Source organism: Dunckerocampus dactyliophorus, chromosome 7 (assembly GCF_027744805.1).
Source record: "Dunckerocampus dactyliophorus isolate RoL2022-P2 chromosome 7, RoL_Ddac_1.1, whole genome shotgun sequence".
Classification (NCBI taxonomy): Eukaryota; Metazoa; Chordata; class Actinopteri; order Syngnathiformes; family Syngnathidae; genus Dunckerocampus; species Dunckerocampus dactyliophorus.
In genome coordinates this window covers 25856727-25869845 of record NC_072825.1, presented here as the reverse complement: position 1 = coordinate 25869845, position 13119 = coordinate 25856727, and the positions used below count along the sequence as shown (strand labels likewise).

At 44.7% G+C, this 13119-nt stretch overlaps 1 protein-coding gene across 4 annotated transcripts in view; it reads left to right on the top strand.

The window, feature by feature from the left end:
• The window catches only part of LOC129184910 (ATP-dependent translocase ABCB1-like), a 47031-nt gene extending 34762 nt beyond the window's left edge, over positions 1 to 12269 (top strand). The window contains exons 10-19 of one of the 4 annotated variants that reach the window (XM_054781406.1): positions 14 to 91; positions 1692 to 1775; positions 1849 to 2052; positions 2428 to 2528; positions 2625 to 2765; positions 2894 to 3050; positions 3143 to 3340; positions 4248 to 4454; positions 10076 to 10222; positions 10297 to 12264. In XM_054781406.1, the coding sequence (XP_054637381.1) occupies positions 14 to 91; positions 1692 to 1775; positions 1849 to 2052; positions 2428 to 2528; positions 2625 to 2765; positions 2894 to 3050; positions 3143 to 3340; positions 4248 to 4454; positions 10076 to 10222; positions 10297 to 10494 (1515 nt within the window). In that variant the 3' untranslated portion in view covers positions 10495 to 12264. Of the gene's footprint in view, positions 1 to 13; positions 92 to 1691; positions 1776 to 1848; positions 2053 to 2427; positions 2529 to 2624; positions 2766 to 2893; positions 3051 to 3142; positions 3341 to 3419; positions 3630 to 4247; positions 4455 to 10075; positions 10223 to 10296 lie in introns of those variants that run through there. The other 3 variants (XM_054781404.1, XM_054781407.1, XM_054781408.1) reach the window with 3 other exon arrangements.
• The last annotated feature ends 850 nt before the right edge of the window (positions 12270 to 13119 follow it).

Sequence of the window (13119 nt, the reverse complement as noted above, 5' to 3'; positions counted from 1 at the left end):
TTTTTATATACAGGGTTTTTGTTTTGATAAATCTGGAGAGATTCTGACTATGAAACTGCGACTGGCATCTTTTATGGCCATGATGAGGCAGGTAAGTGTAACAATTCATTCTCAGTGGACATATTATGTCTAAATGTTTTGTAATTACCTTATCGTATGTGATTACACTTCTAAAAAAAATTAAGGAACACGATCACAGTGTAAGTCAGCCGCATATCAAGCTGTCCAGGGGGGCAATAAACATTATGAATCAAATTCACCTGCTGTTGTGCAAACGGGACAGACAACAGGTGCAAATGAGAAGCAATTGGCAAGACAACCCCTGTTAAGGAAAGCTTTTACAGGTGGTGGCCACAGACCATTTCCATCGCCTCATCTTTTCTGGGTGATTCCAGGCTCGTCTGGCATTTTTGCAGTTCACTCACAGCAAGTGGTCGCATGATGCGATATCTACAGCTTACAGATGCTGCTCATGTAGTGCAGCTCCTCCAGATGTCGTTTTTGTCAACAAACATTGTCAAGAACACGGAGGAGATGCCGGGAAACAGGGCAATAACACCGGGGGAGGTGGAGGGACTGTAGAAAATGTATATCACAAACGGGACAAAAATAAACATGACTAAAATGGAATGAAAAAAGTAGTACAATAAGAGTAAAAAATAAGCAAATTATGAGAACACACATATTGCCACCAAAAAAAAAACCTAACTACAGACTGTTTGTTTACTGTTGCTGAAAGAGCTGCTCAGGGCTTCCACAGTGCCATGCAGGGGGTTAGGGGGGTTGTCCATTATGGGTGTCAGCTTAGCCAACCTCTTTCTTTCAGCCACATTCTTGATGGGCAGTCTAAAACAGCCAACTTTCCTGTCTCTATCCGTGCTGCCCCCCAGCGTCATAGAAAGTCCGTAGCAGAGACTTGCACACACCGAAGGACCTCAGTCTCCTCAGTAGGTGGAGTTGACTTTGGCCCTTCTTGAACAAGGTGTCTTGTCTGTCAGGTCTAGTTTGTTGTTGAGGTGAACACCCAGGTAATTAAAAGAGTCTACTATCTGATCTCTGGATGTTCACGGGTGTGACTAGAGGAGCTGACCGCCGGAAATCAATCACAAGAGCTGGCATCCACTTGCATTTGGTTACGTTGACAAAGCCTGAGATGACTCCCCTGAGATGACTCCCCCTGGGGGAGTGCTGCAAACTACCACCTCCAAAGTACAGTCATGCAACAGTGCAGGCTGGATGGTGTCAAAGAACATGACACTCAACCTTTATGGGGATAATTAAGTAGATTTACGTATTTCATGGTTTGGTTTACACTGATCATGCTTAGGTTATTTTGCTCTTAACAAATGAATACAATTTAATTGTAATCTGCAACTGATATGATTTGCAACTATAGCTTGAGATCTGGAACAGGGGCCCTTTTATTGTGGCCAGCCTAAGGCACACCTGTGCAATTATCATGATGTCTAATCAGCATCTTTACATGCTGCACCTGTGAGGTGGCAAAGGAGAACTGCTCACTCACAAATTCAGACATGTCAGTGAACAATATTTGAGAGAAATATGCCTTTTGTGTACATAGAAAAAGTTTAATATCTTTCACTTCAGCTCATGAAAGATGGGAGCAAAAACAAAAGAGTTGCGTTCATATCTTTGTTGAGTTGAGTTGACTGATTTTTTTGTTTGTTTAGGACCTCGGCTGGTTTGATAACCCCAAAAACAGCATTGGCGCTCTCTCAACAAGGCTGTCCTTGGATGCTGCTCAAGTACAAGGGGTAACACACTTCTCTCTAGCACACACAAAATGCTCTTTTACCAGACTGATCAACACCTTTCCCTTTGGTTCAGGCTACGGGACTACGTTTGGCCGCACTGGTCCAAAATGTTGGTAATTTGGGCACCTGTGTGATTCTTGCCTTTGCATATGGCTGGGAGCTAACTCTACTTGCACTAGTGATAGTACCCATCATGATAGTGGCCGGAACTGTGCAGATGGAGTTGATAGCTGGGCACGCTGAAGAGGACAAGAAGGAGCTGGAGATATCTGGAAAGGTGGGGATTTGATTTAGGATATGTTAAGGTCCTTTTACATTGCATGGTGCCGACTCAGCTCAGGACAGCTGGTCTCTATGGACCCTTTTCCACTGGTAAAACCTGAAAATGTTGAGCCAAACCACTGATGTTCACTCAATGGTTGAACAAATTAAAATGTCTGTCTCCACATTGTTGCAGCAGGCTGTTTTTTGTCTTTTGAATGAGCGAACAAATGAATGAATGAACTCTGCGGTGGAAAACTGAAAACTGAAGCGAGCTGAGCAGAATGAATACCGTGTAGTTGTGCTGGCTGTTATTGTGCAAATGTCCATTTGACTCCCAAGTGCGACCCTGTGGTATACAACATGTAATATTTTCCTGATGCCTTATCAGATTTTTGCAGAAGCCACTGACAATATCCGCACTGTTGCGTCTCTGACCAGAGAGCCATTATTTGAGTCTTTGTACCACAAGAGCCTCCAAGTTCCATTCGAGTAAGTCACATCCTACACCTACTATCTATTAATATTTGAAAAGCTAAAAAAAAATTCCCTTTAATGTCATTTTGGATGATTTCCATCTTTCTGCAGAAACTCCCAGAAAAAAGCCCATGTGCAGGGTATAGTCTTCTGCATATCCCAAGCAATGGTATGCTTTGCTCATGCGGGATGTTTCCGGTTTGGAGCTTGGCTTGTTGACCAAGGACGGATGGATGTTGAGGCAGTGTTTTTGTGAGTGATGGACAATTCCAAATGTTTGTGTGTTGCACAATTTTATAACACACAGAACAACCCAAAAACATACGCATCCTTAAAACATACACATTTTCTGAAAATGTAAATTGAATTTCTTCTCTCAGAATTGTTCTGGTGCTTATATATGGTGCTATGGCTGTTGGTGAGGTCAATTCCTTCACTCCAAACTATGCCAAGGCCAAAGTATCAGCCGCTCACATTGTGATGCTTCTGAAAAGAGAACCTACTATTGATAATCTCTCAGAGGAAGGACAGCCACTGGTAAGCAGCAAGAACCCTCACATGACAGCAAGTACTGTTTACAAATCTGCAGTCTTAATAAGACATGTTCTTTTTCCTGCTTTAAATTCCAGAACCAATTTGATGGTAATGTGCAATTTGAGGGTGTGAAGTTTCACTACCCATCACGCCCTAGTGTACCCGTCCTCCGAGGGCTGAATCTGAGAGTGTGCAAGGGAGAGACTCTGGCCCTGGTAGGAAGCAGTGGCTGTGGTAAGAGCACAACCATCCAACTGCTGGAGAGGTTCTACGACACCACGCATGGGACAGTGGTGAGAATTGTTGGCGAGTTCTTTGAGTACTTTGAGTCTTTTCATGGTCTTGCACCAAATTACATCTCTGACATGTTAGAGCCGCATAAACCATTTCGAGCTCTGAGAAGCTCAGGGAGTGGTCTCCTGCGGGTTCCCAGAGTCAGGACTACGATGGGGCTGCGTTTCAGTTTTATGCTGCGAAAATCTGGAACAATCTTCCAGAAGATGTGCGACAATCCTCAACTTTGGCAATGTTGAAATCCAAGCTGAAAACACTTCTACATGTATTCAGCTGTGCATATGACAAGTGAAGTATTTTAACTGCACTCTTCATTCTTAATCTTTTTTGTTGTATGGAATGATTTATTTTACCCTTACTCTTTATTTTACCCTTACATAATGATTTTAGAATGGTTTTATGAAATGATTTTATGCAGTGATTTTACTCTTCTTTTCGGTAAATCACTTTGAATTACCTTGTGTATGAATTGTGCTCTATAAATAAACTTGCCTTCTTTACTGTACCACACTGCACTGCAAGTAAGCTCCAAAACCCCACACAGGCTAATTGTAATGGTAATAGTAATGGTTTAATTTTATTTGAACATGCATGCATAATTGTTGCAGTCATGTGAGAGACAGTAATTGGACTTTTTGCTATTTCTTTTTTGTACAAAAATACAAATCCCTTGACTTTGCCTGTGGACTTGAATCTTTTGTATTATATAATGTAAAAATCCATACATAGTAAAAATAACTAGACCAAAGTACTAGAATAGCTTTAGACTTACTTACATTACACTAAAACTTAGTGGGAGGTATTTTTGCCTACCTTTAGACTTGATCCTAATTTTTTTTAGCTTTGCTACAGACTTTGCAGGAATCATGCAACGCATATTTGTTTTTGTCTTGTTTGGTCTTCCAGATGCTTGATTCCACGAGTGTGAAAGACCTGAACATCCACTCGATGAGATCCCATATAGGTATTGTGTCCCAGGAGCCTGTGCTGTTTGACTGTAGCTTGGCTGAAAACATCGCCTACGGAGACAACAGTCGCACTGTAACCATGGAGGAGATTAAGGCGGCTGCTGAGGCAGCCAATATTCATAGCTTTATTGAAAACCTGCCACAGGTAATGAATGCTCTTTGTCTATGTTGGCATGATGTTTGATACTGAAATATTGACACCAGATCTTTATGCTCTAAAATCGACTCTCAACTCAAAATATCGATACACTCGTCCCTCATCTATTGCAGTTAATTGGTTCCAATTAACCAATTTCCATGAAATAGGATTCAGTATTAATAAACGGAACATTTTCATTGTTGGAGCATATAAAACATTCTAAATACAATCTTTACCATTATTAGAGCCCTGTAGACATGAAATAACACCCCTATAGTCACCTTGGCACTCTTATTCTTCGTTTACACTACATTGCTCAACTATAATGCGCAGGCTACGGGATCACTGCAGGGACACAAGAAGCGGCCATGGCTTTAACCATTAGCAAGCTAAGCATTTAAGCCAGGGGTGCTCACATTTTTTTAGCCTGCGAGCTACTTTTAAAATGACCAATTCCCAAAGATCTACCTACTACTATAAATATAGAAAGTATAAATATTTACTGTATTTATTAAAAAAATATATGAGTAGGTATTTATGTAGGTTATACGTGTATATCAGGAGTGCACGCACTTTCTCAGCATGCAAGTACAAGTTAAAATGATCTACCTCTTTCTATAAAACTTATAACATATACAAAATGTAACCAGTAAACTCTGACATACTATTATAAATATTAATGATTACTATTTCACATTCACATTTTCAAAGTTTACAGGTAATCACAGTAGCTGCAATCATAATTCACTTCAATATGGAAATAAAGATAATTACACATAACGCCTAAATAGTTGTGTACATAACCTGAGTAGTGGTGATATGTCAGTCAAATTAGCTGTGTAACGTTCATTAGGGCACACAGTTCATGTATTACATCCAGTTAGCATTTGCTATCAAACATGACCGATATACAATAATTTAAAATGATTATGCAAAAGAAAATGCAGCCGAAGTCAAGGCAACATTGTAAATGTTTTTAATTTCATCATGAAATAATAGTTTAAGAAGCGAACGTGTGGAAAACACTGATTTCAGGAGTAAAACACTGATTTCAGGAGTAGAGTTCATGACTCGAAGCAAAGCCAGTAAAAAATCCACTTTTTCTACGTAACTAGCCTAGTGAACAGATAACTTTTGTCATAGATATAGACATCTTACCGCAGAGTTAGTTCATCCATAATAAGAATAATAAAGATGAAAGTTGCATCTTCGTGTGTAGCTTGAAACGCTGCGGGGGAGCAAGTGCGAATCAGGAGCACATCAAGATGGCGCCGTCCGTGGCAGACGTCTCTGTTTCACTCTCCCGTTTTTTTTCCATTTATTGTTATTTTATTGTTCATATTGAACATACAACGCACTCACGCTGTATATTACAGCAGAGAGACACTTTTACACATTGGCAGAGTTCACTATGAACTCACATTCAGCCTCTCCGACTTTGCCTTTCTTCTACGTCGGGAAGACGTAGCAGCCTGCGGGTCTGGCACGCTGAATACCCGGCGAGCAAAGCAGCCGAGGCGGAAACGAGGCAAGAGGGGCGGCGTGCATGCTAGGATAAAAGCTAGAGCGACGTGGCCACCGCTACCAAGCCTGCTGCTAGCCAACGTCCGCTCACTTGAAAACAAGATAGACCAGCTGAGAGCAAGGATTACAAATCAGCGTGAGATCAGGGAATGCTGTGTCCTCACCTTCACAGAAACCTGGCTGACGGAGGATATACCGGACTCGGCGATCCACTTGGAAACATTTGCTGCTTACTGGGGAGATCGTACGCTGGCGTCGGGTAAAAACAAAGGTGGCGGTGTCTGTGTTTACGTAAACAAACGGTGGTGCACAGATGTACAGACGATCAAAAAGCACTGCTCACCGGACACTGAGCTGCTGATGGTGAAATGCAGACCTTTTTATTTGCCCCGTGAGTTCAGCGCTGTGTTTTTAACAGCTGTCTACTTTCCACCACGAGCTAACACCGCTAATGCACTGGGCCTCCTGCATGACGTCATCGATAAACAAGAGACCAAACACCTGGACGCTGTATTCATTATATCTGGCAATTTCAACCACTGCAACCTCAGCACTGTTCTCCCCAAATATTACCAGCATGTAAGGTCCAAGAGGGAAAATAACATCCTGGACCAAGTCTACAGCAACATGAAAGGTGCTTTGTAGGCTGTTCCAAGACCCCACTTTGGAAAGGCCGACCACATCTCCATATTCCTTTATCCAACATACAGACAACTACAGATATGACAACTTCTCAAAAAAAGCTCCCCCTGTAAGTACAGCAGTTAAAGTGTGGAATGAAGAAACTGATCAAGTACTTCAGGACTGCTTTGGCTGCACAAACTGGGATGTGTTTAAAACTGCAGCGGGGAGGGAAGATTGTACTGTTGATTTGGATGAATATGCTTCTGCTGTTACTGGCTACATTAGCACATGCATAGAGACTGTTACCACCACCAAGTATTACAGAAAATACCCCAATCAAAAAACTGTGATGTAAGGGCTAAGCTACGTGCTCGTTCGTCTGCATTTGTCATGGGCACCGCTGAGGACTACAAAAAGGCCAGATATGACCTGAGGAGGTCCATACGAAAGGACTAAAGACAGTACAGACAGAAGCTGGAGGGCTACCATTCCACCTCAGACCCTCGGTGCATGTGGGCGGGGCTTCAGCACATCACGTAGTATCGACAGCGGAGTAGCGTAGCCACGTCCAGCCAAACCACACTTCCAGACGAGCTGAATGAGTTCTACGCTTGCTTTGACACCCAAACTCCTGATGAGCAGAGAGTGTGGCTGGGCTTGGGCACACAGGACTCACCTCTCATGGTGACATCAAGCAGCAGGCCCAGACAACATCTCAGGACGTGCACTTCGGGTTTGCTCATTAGAGCTAGCTGATGTGCTTGCTGATATATTTAACCTGTCGCTTGCACAAGCATCTGTACCGACCTGCTTTAAGTCCACCACCATAGTGCCCGTACCCAAGAAGAGCAACGTGACCTGCTTGAATGACTATCGCCCTATAGCACTCACTCCTATTGTAATGAAGTGCTTTGAAAGAATAGTCATGACCCACATCAAAAAGAGCATCCCGGCAACTGTGGACCCTCTACAGTTTGCATACCGCCAGAACCGGTCCACTGATGATGCAGTCAACACTGCCATCCACACAGCCCTTTCTCACCTACAGGGCCAGGACACATATGTCAGAATGCTATTTATAGACTATAGCTCTGCTTTTAATACAGTCAGCCCCCACAAACTCACAAATAAGCTCCTCACACTTGGCCTGTCACCCTCCCTCTGTAACTGGGTGTTTAACTTTCTAACAGGCAGGCCCCAGTCAGTCAGAGTCCACAATCGCACATCCAGCTCAAGAATAGTGAGCACTGGGACCCCACAGGGGTGTGTGCTGAGTCCGCTCCTCTACACGCTCTTCACCTACGATTGCGTGGCCTCCCAGAACAACACCAGCATCATTAAATTTGCGGATGACACTACAGTCATCGGACTGATCACTGGTGGTGTTGAAACATCATACAGAAGAGAGGTGGCGGACCTCATAGCTTGGTGTCATGATAACAATCTCCTTCTCAATACAGATAAGACTAAAGAGATGATCATTGACCCAAGAACAAGGGAAAAGGAGCCGCATAAACCCCTGTTTATTGATGAGACTGAGGTGGAGAGGGTGAAAACCTTCAAGTTCCTTGGCACACACATCAGCGAGGACCTCACCTGGTCTCACAACACCCAACAAATTATGAAGAAGTCCCAAAGGAGACTGTACTTCCTGAGAAGACTGAGGAAATTTGGCATGTCCACCACAATCCTGAGTTGCTTCTACAGATGCACTTTCGAAAGTGTCCTTACCGCCTCCATCACTGTTTGGTACGGTAACTGTACAACACGTGATAGGAAGGCACTCCAGCGGGTGATCAAGACCTCACAGAACATTGTTGGGGCAGCCCTCCCCTCACTGCAAGACATTTATAAAACTAGAGTCCTATGCAGAACACACAACCTCATCAAGGACAGTACACATCCACAACACTCATTATTCACACTCCTACCGTCAGGCAGACGCTACAGGAGTTTGAAGTCCAGGACCACAAGGCTGGCAAACAGCTTTTACCCACAGGCCATTAGGCTTCTCAATAAAGACCTCACACACACTGCACGCACACACTCAAAACTCGATTTATTTATTTATTTATTTGGATTATTTATCTGTATTCATGTCTCTTCTGTTGTTGCTTAATTTATTGGTATTTATGTTTCTTATGTTCTTATTCATTTTCTTGTGTTTTCTTTCTTTCTGGGAGAATGAACAGACAAGAATTTCATTGCATAGCAGAACTACCTCTTTTACTGTGCATATGACAATAAAACTCTTGAATCTCTTGAATCAGGAGGGGAGCTTAATGTCAGCTGACTGATGTCATATGACAAATACAAAGTGACGTTTACGTGATCGACCCAAACTACCTTGGCGATCTACCGGTAGCTCGCGATCGACGTAATGGCCACCCCTGATTTAAGCATTAGCGAACTAACGAGTTGGCCTATAATTTATCGACTGTATTCTAAACTTAAAGGGATAGTTCAGATTTTTCTTTTACATGAAGTTGAATGACATCCCCATCAGCAGTGTAGTCCATCAACAGTGACCTACCCTGAACTTGGTCCCGTGAGCCCAGTTCTGGTCGGATTTCGGTGATGAGAAAAGTGGGGTTACTTAAGTAAAGAGTTTGGCTTCTCAAAACAATATTCATTCGAAGGAGTAATACCTTTTGCATGACAAAAATGCCTCCTCGACAAAGTCAGACCTTGAAACAAGGGAGCAGCTCTCCACAAGTCGAGCGGTGCAGTTGCAGTGGGCTCATACATATTTTTGATATGAGATTTGCAGATAATTTTTTAATCTATTATGATCCCAGAAATGTATTTTCATTCACCCTTTCAATGTCCACTCCGTCTATTTGTATTTGGTCATACGTGTCCTTTCTGCTATGACCAAATAGCATTATTTTAGTTTTACTTCAGTTCAAGGATAAACTGAAACTGAAACTAAACTTTAGATACGAGCTGAGCTGAGGAAAACCTAAAAAAAACCCTGTCCGGAGTGGAGGCAGTGACCAACGCGACACAAGGCGTATTCAAACTCTGTCTTATGCAGCGCGTACGTAACGAAACAAGTCCGCCAACTAACTTTAAATATCATGCAAACCGAAATAGAGCGCAATAGAGAAGGTGAGCTGGAGTCGAGCCAAGCGAGCATTGTATTGCGCCTGTGTGTGAAAGAGCTCTGGCTGTAGCGAGTCTGTCCGGGTAGGGGCGGTCGCTGTGTTGGACTGGCCAATCACAGAGCCTCAAGAATGAATACATAAGTGTTTACCCAATAGGATTTTCCTTCATCACGATTACAGATCATGACGAGCTGTACTCGTTTCATGCTCGTACTTGCATTACTCGTAACGGATACTCATCTAAAACGTCTGTTCGGCTCATCCCTATAACTAATGAATTAATCGCAATTAATGCTTTAATTTGAGACCCCTGTTCTTAACCAATGACATTACTGATGATAATTGGCAATGTTGTGTTGTTTGTCTGAGCAGAAGTATGACACTCAGGCAGGGGATAAGGGCACCCAACTGTCAGGTGGTCAGAAACAACGAATAGCCATTGCCCGAGCCATCCTCCGTAACCCCAAACTGTTGCTTCTGGATGAGGCCACATCTGCACTCGACACTGAGAGCGAGAAGGTGGGGCTTTTCTTCCTTTTCTGGAATATCTCTGCATTTGCCTGTCTCATTTGTGTGACTTTTGTCCTCTCAAGGTGGTGCAAGAGGCGTTGGACAGAGCAAGGCAGGGGAGGACGTGTATCGTTGTAGCCCACCGTCTGTCCACCATCCAAAACGCAGACCGCATCGCTGTCTTTCAGGGCGGCATGGTGGCAGAACAAGGGACACATCAACAGCTGTTAGCCAAAAAGGGAGTCTATCACATGCTGGTCACGACCCAGATGGGTCATTGAAGGGAATGAGAATGATTATTCTTGTTATTCTTAAATAGTAGTTGACTGTTTGAATGTACTAGAACAGCGTTGCCATGAGTGCTTTTTGTCGACCTGTTAAAGCTCATAGATTCTGGAAAGCATCACACAAGTTGCCTTTTTGTCAAATCTCTTGTTTAGCCTGCTTTTGTGTCTTTTAGATTGGGGTTGTGGATTATTTGCTAGCTACCTTTTTTTTTAATGGTTTAAATTACATTTATGCACACTTTTACAGTATTTATATACAATATGTATGTATGTATGTATGTATGTACTTTATTTATCCCACAGCGGGGAAATTTACTTGTTACAGCAGCAAGCAAGCAAGATATGCAAGTAAAGAGTACAGTGTAAAGAATGCATAGTGACTACAACATGGTTCAGGTGGTGCAGGTGTTGTAGAGCCTGACAGCGGTCGGTATGAAGAACCTGCGGAACCTCTCCTTCTTACACCGTGGGTGTAACAGTCTGCTGCTGAAGGAGCTGCCCAGGGAAACAACAGTGTCATGTAGTGGGTGAGAGGTGTTGTCCATGATGGATGTCAGCTTAGCCAACATCCTTCTCTCCCCCACTTCCTCCACGGAGTCCAGAGGACCGTCCAGGACAGAGCTCGCTCTCCTGATCAGCCTATTGATCCTGCTCCTGTCCCTGTCCGTGCTGCCCCCTCTCCAGCAGCCCACAGCATAGAAGATGGCTGAGGCCACCACAGAGTCATAAAAGGTCCGTAAGAGAGTCCTGCACACACCAAAGGACTTCAGTCTCCTCAGCAGGTGGAGGCGCCTCTGGCCCTTCTTGTAGAGGGCGTGGGTGTTGACAGACCAGTCCAGTTTGTTGTTAAGGTGAACATCCAGGAATTTGTAGCTGTCTATCAACTCTATGTCCGCTCCCTGGATGTTCACCGGTGTGAAATGGGATGTTTTCCTCTGGAAGTTAATGATCATCTCCTTTGTCTTGCTGGTGTTGAGTTGCAGCTGGTTAAGCTCACTCCAGCTGACAAAGTCCCTGATGACCGTCATGTATTCCAGATCATTCCCCTCTGAAACACAACCAACGATGGCTGTGTCGTCAGAGAACTTCTGGATGTGACACTGTGTGGAGTTGTGTGTAAAGTCCGAGGTGTAGAGGGTGAAGAGGAAAGGGGAGAGCACCGTACCCTGAGGGGCACCTGTGCTGCGTGCTGTGCTGAGTACCATGTCAGACACACAGTGACGGAGCCTCACATACTGTGGTCTGTTGGTGAGGTAGTCTATAACCCATGCAGTCAGGTGTTGGTCCACTCCCACACTCTCCATCTTCACTCTGAGTAGTGACGGCTCGATGGTGTTAAAGGCACTGGAGAAGTCAAAAAACATGACCCTCACAGCGCTCCCGCTGTCCTCCAGGTGTAGCAGTGATCTGTGCAGCAGGTAGATCACTGCGTCGTCCACTCCGATCCGAGGCCGGTAAGCAAACTGCAGGGGTCCAGCTGAGTGCCCACCAGGGGTCACAGGTACTGCAGGATAATCCTCTCCATGGTCTTCATCAGGTGAGAGGTCAAGGCAACAGGCCTGAAGTGGTTAGGCTCCTTGGGACGCGGTGTCTTTGGTATCGGGACCACACAGGAGGTCTTCCACAGGGCCGGGACTTTCTCCAGGCTCAGGCTGAGGTTGAACAAGTGCCTGAGAACTCCACAGAGCTGGTCAGCACAGTCCTTGAGGATTCTAGGGCTGATGCCATCCGGTCCCGGGGCCTTTCTTGCCTTGATCTTCCTCAGCTGACTTCTCACCTGATCATCAGTTATGGAGAGGGGGGTAGAGGATGGCTGGGATGGGGATGCGGGGGTGAAGAGTGGTGAGTTGGTAGGGGAGGGAGGGGGGGCAGACTCAAATCTGTTAAAAAACAGATTGAGTTCATCTGCCCAGATCTTGTCCCCACTGGCTTGGTCTCTCCCCACTCCTTTACCATGGCCTGTGATGGTCTGCAGGCTTCTCCAGACTTCCCTGGCATTATTCTCCTCCAGCCGCTTCTCCAGTTTCCTCCTGTAGCAGTCCTTCCCCTTCCTGATCTTGTGCCAGAGTTCCCTCTGGACTCTGCACAGCTCCTCCTTGTCCCCCGAGTTGAAGACCCTCTTTTTCTTGTTCAGCAATCTCAGAGGTCACCCAGGGTTTGTTGTTGGGAAAACGCCGCACTAACTTGGAGGGCACAGTGTTCTCCACACAGAAGTTTATATAGTCTGTGATGCAGTGAGTCATGCTGTCAATGTCACAGCCATGGGGACTACAGAGCGCTTCCCAGTCTGTTGTCTGGAAGCAGTCTCTGAGCCTAGCGCTGCTCTCCTCAGACCACTGCTTCACAGGCCTCTTCACAGGGGGTTGTCTATTCACTACTGGAGTGTAGTCTGTGACGAGATGGACGAGGTTGTGATCAGAACGACCCAGCGGGGGGAGGGGGGATGAGGTGTATGCATCTTTGATGTTTGCATACAGGAGGTCCAAAGTTTTATTGTCTCTAGTGTGGCATCTGACATACTGGGTGAAGGTGGGAAGAGCAGAGGACAGGGAAGCATGATTGAAGTCACCGGAGATGAGGAGGAGGGATTGGGGGTGCTGGTTCTGAAGTTGAGAGACG